The sequence below is a fragment of the Rhinolophus ferrumequinum genome, chromosome 6, assembly GCF_004115265.2.
Source record: "Rhinolophus ferrumequinum isolate MPI-CBG mRhiFer1 chromosome 6, mRhiFer1_v1.p, whole genome shotgun sequence".
NCBI classification, from domain to species: Eukaryota; Metazoa; Chordata; class Mammalia; order Chiroptera; family Rhinolophidae; genus Rhinolophus; species Rhinolophus ferrumequinum.
The window spans coordinates 54,058,002-54,075,462 of NC_046289.1; the positions used below are offsets into that span (position 1 = coordinate 54,058,002).

The 17,461-nt window shown below is 36.0% G+C and overlaps 1 protein-coding gene across 5 annotated transcripts in view; it reads right to left on the bottom strand.

Annotated features, from left to right (window-relative positions):
• The window catches only part of UNC13C (unc-13 homolog C), a 498,413-nt gene that overhangs the window by 190,261 nt on the left and 290,691 nt on the right, over positions 1-17,461 (bottom strand). For all 5 annotated transcript variants that reach the window (XM_033109141.1, XM_033109144.1, XM_033109142.1 and 2 more), the window contains one exon: positions 17,278-17,406. In XM_033109141.1, the coding sequence (XP_032965032.1) occupies positions 17,278-17,406 (129 nt within the window). The remainder of the gene's footprint in view (positions 1-17,277; positions 17,407-17,461) is intronic.

Below are 17,461 nucleotides of genomic sequence, written 5' to 3' on the forward strand. Positions count from 1 at the left end.
GTTTCCTTCTGTCCCTTTGCTTTCCCCCTGCACTCCATCCCCCATGGTGAAAACACTTAACATGAGATGTACCCATTAACACATTTTTAAATGCACAACACCATATTGTTAACTGTAAGCACTATGTTGTTCAACAGATAGAAAGAACTTATTCATCTTGTATAACTGTAACTTCATACCCATTAAACATATGGGTACTGTTTTAAAAGGCTAAAATACATTGTGGATAGCTGTTTACCAAATATGTTTCCCTTTTCCTTGAGAACACAACTAGACTACACAGCTACAGGACTAAAGATGGCTGCAAATTCTTTGATAACCCTTTCATTAAAAGCTATGTCTATTTCCTTCCCTCGACTATGGGTGACTTTGACCAATACAATATGGCAGAAGTGACCTATGTTTCTTTCCAGGCTGAGGTTATACAAAACTGGCAACTCCCAGTTCCTGTCTCTTGGCCCATCTGGCCCTAAAATCCAGCCACTAAGCAGTGAGGATGCCCAAGTAGCCGGGTAGAGAGGTCCATGTGGAGAACTTCTTTTCGTTAATTTAAAGTCAAACTGATTAGGGACCTTAAGTATATCTGTAAAATCTATTTGCCTTTAACATGTAACAATCGAAGGGGGGTTAGTTTTGTTTTACATTTATGGTATTTTCCCTATTCTCTTGCCTAGAAGCAAGTCACAGGTTTTGCCCTTACTTAAGAACAAATCATTATACCAGAGCATTGAGAGTTACCTTAGAATTCTGCTAACTTCTGCAGGGTAAAAGTCATTTTAATACTTTATTCAGGAGGGAAAGGATATTAAAAACCTCAAGCTTGCCTACCTAATGGTAGAATAGATATACTAAATAAACCTCTCAGTTGACACAACTGTGATACTGAATGAAAGGTTGTCATTTGTAAAATATACAAACATTTTGGAAAACAGCTTGGCATTGTATAGTGAAGTCAATTATGCACATATTCTAACTCTGTAACTCTACTTATAGGCATCTATCCTAGAGAAACTACTGCATTTATTCATCAGGAGACATACAGAAATGTTCAGAGAAACATCATTTACAATAGCCACACTTCCCCAAATTGGAAATAACCCAACTCTTTGTCATTAGAATATACAAATTGTGATGCATTTGTATAGTGGAATTTCCATTGAGTACTGACAATAAATAGCCAGCTGTGTGTTGGGTACAGTGGCAGATTCCCTCTTTAGGGCCTAGCACCAACCCCTGCGCTACTGTTAGTATTGGTTACTAAAGGCTTTTAGTTGTGCTTTTCACGGGCACTTGCCTTAGAGGCAAGGATCTGATTCACCCAAGGTTACCCTCTTCCAGGAGGCAGTACCGGTGATGGCTAATGCTGTGATAGGAAAGCTCAGTTGCTTTTCCTCAACTGGGGAGAGATCCATCCCAGTTGGATCCCAGCTCCGGACTTTCCTGTAGGACTGACTGAAGTCTCAGCGATAGACATATTATTGCAAGTTAGAGTCAAGATACAGGCAGGGGAAATTTGAAAATGAGCACTGCAGAGGAGAATTAGGTACCTTAGATGTCGTCAGGATACCATATAACTGTCAGGTTGCTCATAGAGAGTTTAAGAGTTGAAAGGAGCCTTAAAGGTTTCAAATCTTGTTTTTCTCTAGGCTTAATTATAAGTAAGCAAACTCCATCTGTATGCCTAAATGTCTATATTTCATTATACGGAATTTTATGTAGTAAACTAAATTGTCTCAGGATAATTCAAGGTTCCAAAATTTATGTCAGACTTTGCAAATACAGACAGTCACTAGGGCCTTGCTTTTCTAAAACTGTCTATTTCTCAGTGTTTAACAGTCATGTTCAGTAAACAGATGGGATCAGTTCACTTCTATCACTTACTGAATAGGTATAGTAAGCACTGTATTGGTTTTGTGTTGTTTTAATATGTGTGTAGAGAGAGATGGGAGCAGTTAACGTGGTGCTAAACAAATACTAAGTGTTATAGAAATGCCAAATATTAGCTCATAATCCATCAATGCTAATGGCACAGAAAAATTCAGCAACTGACATTAGGTACAACTAATGTGCTCATAAGAAACAAATGTTGCCTGTTATTTCTTATCACCCTTAAAAACACAAGGAGAGAATGTCACCTACACTCACCGAGAAGCTCTGAAAAGCAGAGACTCCAATACAACTAACTCTCATTTTTCTTAAAAACAGTAGAAAAGGTTAAGATAGATAGCTAGAAGAGCACAGACAGGTCCTCTCCTCCTTTTGTTCTCTTTATCCTCTCTTTTAGGCATGTGAATTGACTAATCTGAATGCCATTTTTCATTGTCTATCCACCCATTAGGGAAATAATAAATCAGCAAAATTGTCATAAACAAAGAATTAGAAAAGGCAATCTAAGGATCTTTCAAACTAGGGAGCTCATCTGCAAATAACCAAAAGGAAGCTGTGCTTTCTTCCTACCCTACCTTTAATTTTACAGATGATAGCACCCATCTAGAATTTCCTTCTGGATTTATCAATTCATTGGATAAACATAAAATTTGTGGTGCATTTTTAAAATTGCATGCCTCCTTATTAATGCCTGAACCATTACTTACAAGTTTAGTATTGCACAGGGAACAGTAATCTAAATAGTCAATTACCAATTTAGTTGTAAATGTGACTGTTATGCTGGATTGCAATAAACAAGTAAAGAAGGAAAAGGGCTTCGGCAAAGGCAATACTTTTTTGAGGTAGGAAACTGTCCAAATTTACTTTACCCCAAATAATTTCGGTTCAAAACTACCAACATTAAAATGAAAATGTAATACCCTCCCATTTAACGGGTAGACACCAGTATTCAACTTTTCTCTGGTTAATAATCCTTTAATCCACAAAATCTATTTCTGTAATTTACTTCTGGATATAAAAACACAAAGGTGTTCAATTTCATCAATTGTGGTGACTAGATAAAATTTATTATTTTTTTCTTTATCTGTAGCTCTTGGAGGTCCTTATAAGGTATATTGAACAAATCATTCCTTCATGGAGGAGATGATTCTAATGGTTAACAAACTGTTGTTAACAAACTATCGTGAAATGAATCTGCAGTTGTTTAATGCAGTGATGCTATCCTAATCCATTCATTCTCTGGATTTTATGAAATAGACTCCTCAGCCGTAATAAAGTTGAAAGGAAAATACCAAAACCACTACTTAAAGTGCCTACTCTATTTCAGTTACTGAAACAGGAATTTTGCCATCATGATACACTTATGACAATTGCTCATTTAATTACTGACCTAGATCTATTCTGTGTATCAAAAAGCCAAATATCCCTTGCTAAATGAATTATCTGAATTTAGTGAAAATACAAGGCATGAAGAAGGCACTCATTAAGTAGTTCTTAAGAAAATAAACATAAATTAGGTGTTAGTATCACCATATTAAGGGACAGGGAGAGGAACTGAAGCTTAGGAAAGATAAACATTGATTAGGTCATACTGCTTATCCAGTGTTTAAGTCCAATTTTGTCAGAAATGAATGTACAAAGTACGAAGAGTCACTTCACAGAGGAGATATCATTAATTTGATTATATTAAGATGATACAAAAGAAAAGGGATAGGGTAAAAGAAAACATGTCTTGATTCCCAATTTAGCAGAAAGGACATCTCTTAGATCTGTGAACAATGTATTCTATAGATGACATTGTTCTTGAATAGTCAGTAACGGTGCCCCAGTGTCATCTGTAGCTTATCAGGGATCCGACAATATAAGGCAAAGTGTCAGTGGTGAGAAAATCTTGTTGATGTCACTGAAATATAGGGGTGGGCCTAGGATAAGGCAGGTGAGGTGCCTTGACTATAAAATTTAAGGGACAACCCTATACTTGCATAACTCAGGGAGTCTTATCCTAGTGGAACTTGGTCCTCACCCAGGTGTAGTGTTGTAGCACAGTGTCAATTTCAACCGTTGCTTTGAGTTCCAGAACTGTGTTTTCCAATGTGGTAGCCACTAGCCAAATGTGGCTAAATTTAAATGAAATTTTAAAAAAATGTCAAATTTGGTTCCTCAACTTCTCTAGCCATAATAGCTACAACTTGTTGAATCATTTGCATTTTCCCTTTAGAAAATTGTAAGCATTTATTTTGAATTCATTGATTCTATCAGTGTTTGTTGAGCAGATAACATGTGCAAGGCACCATACGTAGGCAGCAGAGGGGGAAGAAAGGGATTCTCAGATGTGAATCAAACTCAGTCTTCCCTTTAAAGGGCTTGTGGTGTAATAGGTGAGCTAAGAGTTGCAAAATATAATAATAATAGGAAATGTAACAAATTCCCAAATGGGAGTTTAGAGTTAAAAGAATTTTACTCTTTGATCTATCTAGACATCTTTATAAAAAATGTGGCATTTAAATTGAGCCTTTAGGAATTGGTAGGGCTGGGAAATGTGAATATATTAGCAAGAAAGCTATATATATATATATATATATATATATATATATATATATATATATATATATATATATAAGGCAAGACAGCAGCAAAATGTGAGCCATATAGAGGAGGAACTGTTTGGTTTGCTTGGAATATAAGATATGTAGGAGTTGGCAAACTTTCTTATATTTTGTTGGTAACTTCTGTTCTAATAACTTCTAAGAAAAGGTTTTTAATATAAACAGACTTTAATATAAATAGATTCAGATTAGTAAGTAATTTTCATGTCATTAACAGCTGATCTTATACATAATTAAATTCCATGAATTGTAAGGTCTCTTAGCTCCCGAGGTCCAATGATACACAGCCAGTTTTATCATGAGAAGATAGCAATGTTATTCCAATACTTCCTGATCTAACTGGGTTTTGGGACCAGTGTCCTGCTCTGTTTTATGGGGACATTAGTGCCTTGTTATATGCATGTAATCGAGGGCTGTCCAAATATGCTTTACAGACAGGTTAGCCATTTTTTTAGAAAATGGAAGAAAAAGATTATCTATGGATTTTCTGTAAAATATCTGTGAGAGCTCAGGAAGACTGTCACAATAAAACACCATCTATTTTCAAGATGATGTTTAATAGAAATATCAGAGAAAGATTTCTTCTCATCAATGTTAAACTTGTTTCTTCCAGCAAACTGGAATTGCAATTACTGCCAGTATCCTGGGTCAAAGAGTTAATAATTTTCAGAGAGCCCCATAGGGAGGCAAAGGTTTTCGACACCATGGGGGCACTCAGGGGATTGGATATGCACCTTCTCCTCTGTTTCCCCAATGGGAGATTGCACGGCTAAGTTAGGAAAATAAATGCCTAGGACTCCAGATATCTAGGTATCTACATGTCTAGAAACTGGCAGGAACTGTAAACATTGGTCCCTGTGGGTAGGTGGGTAAGCCGTAATAAGTTCCTCTTTCCTGGGGTGATTTGAAAAAAAAAACAAAACTATATATATATATATATACAGATTAGAACTATAATGTTAGCACACAAACTTTATAGAACCAAGATATCAAAAGCAACAAAAAACTACAGGTAGCAGTATATATGTGTCTGTATGTCAGCGTGCACATGAGTAAAATATAGTGAAATGTTTTCAAACAAGAATGTCTTTTATCCCATGGATCTGACTTTGGACTGGAAAATGAATCAGGCAAAATATAAAGCAGGATTAAAATCCACATTTGTAAAGCCGTAAGGGAAATCGGAAAAGGCTAAACATAAGTACCCTAAAGCTGCCAGCTTCTTTATAACATTTTGCCATGTTATGGAATAAAATCTGTTGCATAGCAGGTGGAAAATGTATCAACACAATTATGTGTAGATGAAACATCAGTAATTAATTCTGGAAAATAGAATAATCATGACAAAAGGATGCTTTTAAAATAAAAATAAGGTCTTTGTATCTGAGGAAGAGATGCTTGATTTTAAAGGGAGCCATTAATAAAAATAGAAAATAAAATAACACACACAAGCAATGTCCCAAATTGCTTTTCTTGTATGGAACAACTAAATAAATTTTCCTATGCCACTTTTAAGTAAAGTGCTGCAAAGGTTAGAAAAGTTAACTTAATTCTAGATATCTTCAAAATATGGAGATGAAACTGATATAATTTTTTATCTCATTATAAAAGCCCACGATATTTTTACAACTAAATAACATGGGTAATCCAAGTTGCGAACCTTCAGGGAGACAGAGAGTCACTGAAAAAGTTCTAAAGAATGTTTCTACAATGCTCACAAAGGTGAGGCAGCTACTGGGGCCAAGTGATGGGGACAGAGTGCAGGCAGGGAGCCTAAGAAATCTGTCACATGAGAACGGACCAACAAGACTCAAACTCTTCTATTATAAAGCCCAAGTGTCCCAGGACACAGAGCTAACATATGTAAAACTGTAAATCAACAAGGACTTTTATGCTATCCCAAATTCCTAGGTACTACTAAGGGTATCTTGCAAATATAAAAAATACGTTTGGGCAAATAAATCGAAAGGCTACTTTGATGCAGGGCCTGTGGGCAGTAACCAGAGACTCGCCCTCCCCCAAGGTACCATCAAGATGATGGTTGACTTCCAGTGGCTATGGTAAGCTTAGCCTCTGAAGGTCACCTGGCCAAAAGGGAAGGATGCAGAGGGAAGAATCTCAGGGATGTCACTGCATCCAGTGAAATCAAGAACAGAGTGGAGACAGAAAAGACTAAAAAGAATCATTACAACTGCCCAGAGCTATGGCTTGTTCTGCAGCTCTGCAGATCCGACAGGGACTTGTTTAATTCTAAGGACGGAATTTTCTCTGCTGGGCAGAGGAAATGCTATCACAATCAGAATGTCAGTGGGGCTGCACCATCTCAGTGGCTAGATTCTTTGCAATTCAGTGAGAACTACTGTTCCAGACACAGTGCTAGAGTCTGCATCAACATACGGAAATGCAATAGCCTGCCGAGTGGTTATGACCCAGTTGGATTGTTCTTATGTCCAGACAAAAGTCCTTCTAGCACGCTACAATGGAACTCATTCATGGTTTTCTAGTTCACATAACTATTGATCAGTGGGAATCAATGAATAGATAAATGTGTTACAGCACTTTCTAGACACAAATTACACTGAATAAGGTCCATTAAGTCATTTAATGAGAAACACAAATACTAGAATCAGCGCCATATTGCACTTCTGAGGTGAATCTCAGATTCGGTACTTCTATTTTCCCTAAAGATTTTAGACTTTTTAATTTAGATTCATATGAGTTTGCTCCCATAAAAAATTACTAAATTAAATTCCTACTGTCCCTAACTAAAAGTACAAACTGTCATCAGCTCAATCAAAATTCAAAAGCATCTGCCACTCAAAAAGTGAAAGGAATTGAATTTAAATGTGAACAAAACAGCATTAAGTCCCAGTAGACTCCTTACCCTTAAGAAAAATAAACATTGAATGGGGGCCCTGCCCCAAAACCTAGAACTCAAGCAGGGCTTTCATGGAAGCTCATGCCTTTCCGTCTCATAGCAGCTCTGGGTATAAATAACTTACAAATCAAATATGATTTTTTACCTCCCAAATTGAACTGTTTTCATGCAATTTAATTTTCCTCCTCTTTTCATTTCAGTCCAGTTTTCTGCGTAATGCTTGGGTAGCCACCTTATTCACTTGGGTCCAGAAACATCACGTAATAGAAATCTGGTCATGGTTTGTAATTTTTAACTATCAAGATACTTGTATTTATTTTTCTTTCATGGATCCTATTTCATTTTCCTTCATACTGCATCAGTTAAGCAAAAAGTTGGTTTTCTGACGCTTTTGTTCTCCATTGATATGTAAAGATAAAGCTAGAGTTTCTAATCAGCATTAGATAACCAGAGTATCAATATTGAGTTGACAACTACTTCAGCCAAAATGAAAGAAACATGCATTTTTAATTTGTTTTTACACAATCGTATGATTCTTGCTGTACTTTTTAATATACTAAAAATAGCTTGTGATTTCCTCTAACTTTGTCTACAAATACCTATAGTTGTCTGGAACCCCCAAATTGAAAGTCATTATTTAAGAGATAAGACTTTAATCTTTCTGTAGGTATTATTCTTACTCAACATACAGTGAAGACCTAGGGTGAATTTTTGTAAATACATTATTTTGGCAAGAACAAGTCAGGTTCCATTACAAAACATAACTCAGCTAGATTACCCAAGTGGCCTTTTGGCTGCTTTTCTTGGCCCTAGTCTCACCTTTGCCAGACCCGTCATTATAAACACAAATCCGGTCATGCCATTACCCAATTCTTAGTGGCTTTACATTTCCTTCCGAACAAATCCAAAGTCCTTAACGTGGCTTACAACACATCTGCTTTCCTCTTCGGCCTTAGCTATTACCAGTGAAAGGAAACTACTGGGAGTCCCTGCTACTTTCCCTATTGTTAATATCAATAGTGACTAAGCCTTATGATCATCTTGACATTGTTGTTGGTTGGTCACAGTAGCTCCAGCTTTCAGTTCTGAGAGGGATCAAACCCTCATGTACCTCTGAGGTTTTGCGTAAGTGGGACCCTCCTTCATTTGTAATACTCTCTTTTGCCTTTTGTCCCCCACCCTGCCCCATTCTTCTTTTTCCTAGTATCCCCTCCATGCTCAGCTCTTACTTATCCTTTATACATCTTCTGGGAAGTCACGTCTTCCTGAAAGCCTTCCTTGATCCTTCACCACCCGCCCACAGTGCATCGCTTGAGCCTCCTATGTGTTCAGAGAACATCCCATTTTTTCTCTCTCAGAGCACTTTCCACACTGTATTGTAATTGCCTTTATTTGTCTGAGTTATGCAGTGAATCCGTGACTTTCAAACATGAGTATGTGTCAGAATCACCTGCAGGGCTTGTTAATACACAGATTGCTGGACACCCCCCTTAGAGTGACTGATTCAGTAGCTCCTGGGGGGTGGGGGGCGCCTCAGATACACATCTATAGAAAGTTTTCAGGTGATGCTGAAGCTACAGGTCCATGACTATACTTTGTGAACCCTGCGGTAGAAAATGAACTTTGAAAATAAGGCTTTGAGTTATTCACTTTGTCATACATAGCATCTAGCTTAATGCCTCATATGCAAGAGGAAATACACAAGTACTTATTGCATGGATTGGCAAATTTGGGGGCTTGAGCTCACCCTACATATAAGGATAATGGTAAAGTACAGAAAAATGTATCCTCGGTATTCCCTAGCTCAGTAATTACCGTATATCCGAGTATTTCAGAGTCTACCGCTACGACTACTCCATTTGCACATGATCAAATTTTGAACATTGAAATTGATTTCAAAAGTAATCTAGACTGCGTACTGATTAACTACAGAATCCCGTCAATCTTCTTTTTTAAAAAAAACTAAAGAGTCAGATGTCTTTGGGCAACATCACAAATTAGCATAGTCAGGCCCTACATGGCTTTTGATGATAATTAAGGAAAGACTAACATTATTAAAAAAAAAAAAAGAAGAGGAGAAATGTGTTTTGTAAGTAAATCGTATTCCAAGAACAAGGGGGATTTATATGTCAACCACAGAATAGTTTACTAAGAGGATGAAAGCATTCATGTTTGTATCTCCCTCATCTGTTTCCTCAGTGATTCTCTCCCCGAGTCACTTTCTCCTCAAGAGTTTCCACCTGCACATTTATCTATTTTTATGATAACTTTTGAGGCTGAAGTACTTTTTTAATATAGGAGCTTGATAAAACCTCTTAATTTCTGTTTCATCTTTTAAAACATTTATTAGTGTACAAAACGCTATGAGGAAATATGTAGCCCTAAAAATCGCCCCCACCCCTGCGCCTATTTTTAGGATTTCAGGTAATGAGGATGGAATGGAAGGGGAAAAAAAAAGCATTTCATTTCTAAAGCTGAGCTTGACAACTATTTTCAAATTTAATAAGTCATGAAAACACCTTATAAAAGGACTTGTTACATATTGTAAGAGTTTTTTTTTTAAATTCTCCAGGCTGATTTTAGAAAGCAAAGGTAAACAAAGCAAAAATGTTACTGGTTGATTTGATTCTGCACTATAATTCATAGTTAACTTTTATTTCTAAAGTTGCAGTAAACATTACTTTAAAACAATATTTCCATCACACATTACATCAAAATAAATATTTTAATGAATAAGTATTAATAGTTACTTGTTCTGGAGCGTCAGCCTGAGAGGCAGGCTTCAGGACTGTCATACATCTAGCAGCCTACGACATTGCTCCAGGGAACACAGGCCAGAGGACGCCACCTCTGCGCTCTCCTACCTCAATCCAGCTCACCAGTATCTCCCAGAAAGGCGCTTATGCACTGGTGTGGAGCCCTGATTTTCGCCAAGGTCACCCAGGGGACACCTCCAGATCATTGTGTCTGGAGGCCAGTGGGGTTTATGATTGCAGTTCCACAGGACCTGCATATATATTTAAAAGCTGCTGCCTGAGGGTCTGGCTACAAATTAGCCTGAACTGAGACTCCCACCTTTGGGACACTGGCGGGTCTTGTCACACCCTTATCTACTGAGCACTATTAAAAATAAAATAGGCTACTGGACAATCACAAAGGTTTGTGAGACAAGAACTCTATAGGTTCGAGGGACAACTTTGCTAGCAAAGTTGAATGTTAAGGTTGATCTACTACATTAGGACCCTCCTTCAAAACATTTGATCTGAATAGACATTTCTCCAAAGAAGACATACAGATGTCCAATAGCTAAATATCACTAATCATCTTGGAAATGCAAATCAAAACCACAATGACAAATTACCTGACACCTGTCAGAATGGTTATTATCAAAAAGACAAGAATTAATAAGTCATGGCGTGGAAGTGGAAATGCAGGAACACTTGTGCAATACTGGTGGGAATGTAAACTGGTGCAGTCACTATACAAAACAGGATGGATGTTTCTCAAAAAATTAAAAATAGAATTATCATATGATTCAGTAATTCAACTTCTCGGTATTTATCTGAATAAAAAGAAAACACTGACTCAAAAAGATATGTGCACCCCTATGTTCATTGCAGCATTATTTACAATAGCCAAGATATGGGAGCAACCTTAATGCCCACCAATAGACAACCGGATAAAGAAATTGTCGTACATATACACAATGGAAAATTACTCAGCCATAAAAAGTAATAAAGTCTTATCATTTGCGACCACATGGATGGACCTAGAAGGTACTGTGCTAAGTGAAATAAGTCAGACAGAGAAAGACAAATAGTCATAAGATTTAAAGTATAAAATAGGGAATATAATCAATAATATTGTAATAACAATGTACAGTAGCATGGGTACTTAGATTATCAGGGTGATCATTTTGTAAGGTATATAAATGTCTAATCACCATGTTGTACACCTAATCTAAGATAATATTGTATGTCAACTATAACTGAAAAATGACTTTAAAAAAGATATTTTTATAAAGTATATTTTTTCCATTAATAAGCAAGTATTTCTTGATTTCTGCTACTGTATGTGAGGCACACTGCTATGTGCTATAAATTCAATACTAGTAAGACAGAGTTTCTGTTCTCATGAAACTGAATGTTTACAAGTAACAGGGCATTTTAACACACATGAAAAAATAGAGGATACTTTTGACCACATGCTACAAGATGCCAAGTTTATATTATTTCTATGAGAAATGCAAAAGTAGAGGAAAGGAGGGCATTCTCCTGTTCCTAAATAACACAGACTGGGAGTCAGTTGCACATGTCCCTTCTCAGTACTCAATGCACTATTATTTGTAAGAGTGAAGGACTGGAGTTAATATCTAAATTGTGATGTAATAATATGATAGGCAGCAGTAAAAAATATCAGTGAATCATTCCAGATATATTAGCATAGGTTCTCAAAGAGTAATACTGAGCTTTAAAAATTGAAGCTCTACCAGATTCCTACCAAACAATAACATTTAGGCAGTCTGGTTCTGGAGTTAGCACATGTAACCATACCACTGTACTACCTGTTTATAAAATGCAGTATATGAGAGATTAGTGGAGGTACAGAAAATACCACAAATGGATAATAGACATGTATAATAAATGTATACAAAGATGAACCAGAAAGCTAATATCAAATTCATAATAGAGATTGCCTCAGACGTAAGCGGCAGGTGAATTTGATTTGGGAGGGAAACAAAAAGAATCTAAGAATATATATGTGATTTTCCATAGATGGATGGATGGATGAATGGATGGATGAACAGACAGATAGATACTCAACACTAATATATGACAGGCACTAATGTAGCTTCTGAGGACACCTCATGGAGCAAATTATAGTTTCTTTAAAATAAAAAACAAACATTTAGACTTGAAAATGTTTTGGCTTATTTTCTCCTGGAAGGACATCTATATGAAAAGAAAATCTGTAATCTTGAAAATCTAAAAGTTGCTTAAGAAACATGGAAACAACCTTAAGATAAATTGGTTGTTCTTAACAGGGATTATTACCAAGCTAGACTACATCTATTTTATTATACAAAAAGAGACCCTCTATTTGTGAGATGGGCAACAAAGACTTTTTAAAACTTCAATTTTAAATAGAAAAAATTGAACAATTTAATTATATTAAAATTGAGAATTTCTTATAAATGTTTACTGTGGCAAACATAAAGAAAGATGATGGATTGTGAAAAATCTTTGTCATGTAAGCTAACAAAGGACTAAGAAACACCAGAATATTAATCAGAAAAAGACAGAAATTCCATTTTTTAAAAATAGGCACAAGGTAATAACAGGCAATTTATAAAAACAGTTACTCAAAAAGCTAATATGTTTATGAGGAGATTCTTAAACTCATTATTACTTAAAGAAATATAATTACAACACTGGGTTAGTTTATCATTTAATCTCTCAGGTGTCTTTATGCAAGAGATCAATCACACATGTCCAGCTTGCCACATTTTAATTCTTAGTTTTGCTAAGATGAAGGACAAACATGAAGCTTGGTGATTCAAGCAAGGTAAATGCTGCACCATGAGTCTGTAGCCAGCCTATAGAGACCACATTTCTATCTTGTTCTACTAACTGTGACTTTTCTGTCAAATCTATTTTCCATTTTTATTCCTAGCACTATTTTTATATTGCTCTTCAAAACCCCTTTGGAGTGAGAAAGTATGCCTCCACATGTAAGTAATCAGAATTATAATGTGTCTAGCAACCATGAAATTCTTATTTTTGGTTTGAGGCATGAAATCATCTAGAGAAAACTTAGACAAAACAGAAGTAGCATAAATATTTAAAAAAAAAAATGTCCTGATGAAGAAAACGAGACATGAAGAGGCTAAGTAGCTCATCCAAGTCCATAAAACTAATCAGCAGTAGAGCTGGAATTTGATCTCAAGGGTTTTGATCAGAGATCACATTCTTGACCACAGGCTTGCAAGTGGAGTTGTTGAAGGAGACTAAGTAATGTAATGCTGCTTTTATAATATTTGTTTTTTATTAGTTACTTTATAAACCTTACTCTGTGGCAGGAAATGTTGAACACTGGGGCCACAAAGATGATACTCGCTTCCCCTGGGGCGAGATGTACCAAACGGACATTACATCATGTGCCTAATGACTTCAGCATGATAAATGCACGGGTGGTGACATATCGGGGTCTTATGAGCACTGAGAGCAGGAAGACCTAATTCAGCTTGGAAAGGTCCTAAAGGCTTTCTGAAGAAAAGGTCAGATGAGCTAAGGTTAGCCATGAGGGCCTTGGGAAGATGAAGCAACTTTCAGCAGCTAAAGACAACGCAGAAAAAGGCATCAGGAGGGCAGCGTGCTGACTCAGAGAATGGAAGTTAGAAACGAGGCTGAAATAAGAAAAGACAGTCAGAGCTCAGATCTTGGAGGGCTTTTGGATAATGGCAAAGAGTTTCGACTTAATCCCATGAATGAATGGAGATTGTAGTGTGATAGGACAGTCATATAAGTAAGGGTATATTTTAAACAGAGTGGCAGGCTGGAAATGAATTAAAAAAGCTATTAGTCAAAATAAGCCAAGTTGTGCTGTGGTAACAAATAAATCTCCAAATCTCAGTGAGTTAATGCAATAATAGATTGTTTCTTAAATGTCTGGACATGGCCAGATAGCTCTCCTTCATATGGTAGCTGTGCCATCTGGAATGTATCCTTCCAGGTTACTGAAACAGGAGAGAGAGCTGGAGAATACTGCAGGATGTTTTTAAGGGTTGGGATTAGATGTGACTTTCATCAAATCATCCCATATCTCATCATCCAGGACACCGTGAGATGACCTAGTACAAATTGTAAGAGGCTTTAGGTAAGCACTGAGGATCTATCATGAAATAGAGCATTTCTTTCAGTCTTGTTTATATCAGGCCAAATATACACAAATATTCTTATTGTACTGTTTGAGAAAAAAAATTATTGTTTATTCATTTATTCAATTAACTCAACAAATGTTTTGAGCACCTACTATGATCCAGACACTGTTATAAGTACCAGCGGTACAGTGTTATTCATGTTACTTTCCTGTGGTCAAACTCTTATTTGTCTCTCCACTCCCTTGATGATATGTGCAAAGGAAAGAGTAATAGAGTAAGTGAGGTGGAAGGTGAAATATAGGCCAGATCCTGTGTCTTACTGGCCATTGTAAGGACTTCAAATTTGATTGAAATAAAGGGACATTAGAACATTCTGTGCAAAAGAGTGACATGATCTGACTTATTTTTAAAACGATCATTCTTGCTTCTCTGTTGAGAACAGACATACAGTGGTAGGGTGGAAGCATTGACCTCTATTAGGAAGTTATGTAGTAATCCAAGTGAGCAATGATGGTGGTTCAGATCAGGACAGAAGCATAGAGCTGGTGAAAAGTGGTCAGATTTTGGATATTTATTTGAAAATAAGGTATTTAACTTTGAAGATACAATCATCAGAATTTGAGGGTGATTCAGATGTCTGGTGTGAGGAATAAAAGGTCTTCACTTGATCTTCTGGAGAATGGGGTTTCAGTCAACTGATGGGAGATGAGCCTTAACCATTAAAATTGTTCTGAAATGATTTCAGAAGGGCTCTAGGGAGCATTTTCTAAATTATTAAAATCCTTTGGGTGCTTCCTTTAGAATTTCAAGTAATAACAACGTTTACAGAAAAGTCTTTTTCTTAGATTTAAAGCTTAGCTCCCAACATTCCCACAATGACAAGATTTCATATAAAATCTATAGATCTATCTACCTATAAAGAAAACTAGTTGGATAGTAAATTATGTAACTATATTTTTTTTAAAGCTAAGTCAGCAAACATTAAGCTATATTACATTCATTTTTATGTAACAATTTATTTACTTCTTGTCAGAGGCATGTTTGCTTTATGGGAACTGCCCATATTTCTAAATCTCTTATATAAATAAAAATGATTATTATTGTTATTATTATTATTAATATATTAGGAATACATTAAATAATGCTTGCCACTTTACCTTGGTGATTTGGTTCAACCACTGAGGCTGAGTTAGCAGAGCCGGTGCTCATATGCATGGATGTAAAAGATGGTGGTCAATTCATGGAGATAATACACTTTAGGGCCCATGAGAGGGGACCAGTTTGGGTTTGGAGTTGCAAGGGGTAGGAAATTGAGGCTGGTAATGTCTGCTAAGATTGATTATGAAATTATGTATGGGTAACTTCTACATATACTTATATGTATAATAAAAGCTTTAATTTCATCTTTTAAGTAAAATAAAGAAAATGATGTTGAAAATGTAGAAGAAGAATTGAAAAAACTTTGTGGGAGGAAGATAGAGAGTAGAGAATAGACAAAGGGAAGCCATTAGAAAGGCACCCAATGGCACAGTATAAGTGAGAGCCGATTTAATCACTAGAAATCTCAGAGACCCAAGTTTCTAAACTAGAGCACATCTAGCGTGGATGATAAGCCAAAGTTATGAATAATTATGTGGTTATATATTGTTTTGCTTATGCAGTGACAAACATCGCTTTACTTCTTTTCCCTCCTATTTGGCTATGGAATCAATGACTCCAGAAAGATTTACTACCATAGACACCTAGCTTGAAATCTAACTTGAAAGAGTCTCGCTTGTCTTCACCCGACATATACTTTCTAGAATCTGCCTCCACTCAAGTAACTAGGAAGTTCCATAGGTCATTGCACAGTTTTCAAATCTTTGGAGAAAGTGCATTCTTCAGGGAAGGAGACAGGCAATAGATACTTGTTAAAAAGCTATCTCCAAACACCAATTTTATAGAAGTAGTAGCAGATTCTAACATAATATATAAGTCATAGCATGCATTAGAAAACTCCAATGTAACACAGAAAGACATATCACACATAGAGAGGGAAGTAATATGTGAAATCACGTAACCATCAAAGGATTTGTATCCAGAATATATTTTAGAATTTCTACAAATTAATATGTAAAATACAAGCAGGCAAAGAGAAAAATAAGCAAAAGATTAATAGGCAGTTCACAGAAGATAAAACTGAAGTGTTCATTGCGTACATGTGAAAAGATGTTAAAACACACTAGTATTAAAATAGTGTCCATCTCTGAAGGAGGAGGAAGACAGCGGATTGGAATTTGAAAATGCAAAGTGTGATGCCATTTCATGTATAACATTTAATGCCTGTAAACAATAAAAAGCAGAGCAAATATTGTTAAATGTTAACATTGGTCATCTAGATGGTAAATATATGCTTGCTTGATTTCCTTTCCGTATTTCCTTTTGAATTTTGAAATATATCTTAATAATAAATGTATGTACTGTATATGACAATTTTATGATCCTGTTCTATAAAAATTTCTCCCTGTCACTTTGATGAGGTAAAATGGTCAGGGAGGCAGTATGAATTAGGGGAAGAACATAGGAGCAGGAGTTAGAATCCTAAATCTAGTGCCAGATCTGCCAGTTGACCACTGTGTGACCCTAAGTAAATCACTCAATTCTAAAACTGAGTCCTCACCTGAAAAACTTGAACAATAATATCCATCATTACTAAAGTTACTGTACAGAGTGAATTATTTCATGTACATAAACATTACTTAAAGAGTGAATTATTTCATGCATAAAAAAGTTACTTAAGGAATGACTTATTTCATGCACATAAAGGTTATTGTATGAAGTGAATTATTTCATATATATAAAAGTTACTTAAGGAGTTCATTATTTCATGTATATTAAAAGTGGTGCTCAAATGTAAAGAAAACGTGAACATTCTCAAAGCCTAAAGTTAACATGAAATTAAATAAACATACTTTCCCATTCACTGTCATTCTGAACTGATAGAAACAGACATTAGAAACAGAAAGTAGACACACATCTCTTCTTACCGGATCTATTAGTTGGGAGTACAGTTCATGGCAATTGTCAAAAATATACTTGTATGTAGAATCCAGGCAAGCTCTGACACAATCTTTCACCACCATGCTGGCCTTTGGTGGGTTTTGCAGCTCTAGAACCTGAGAGACAAATTATTTTCTTAAAATAAAAAGTGGAACACTGTAATCCAGTAGA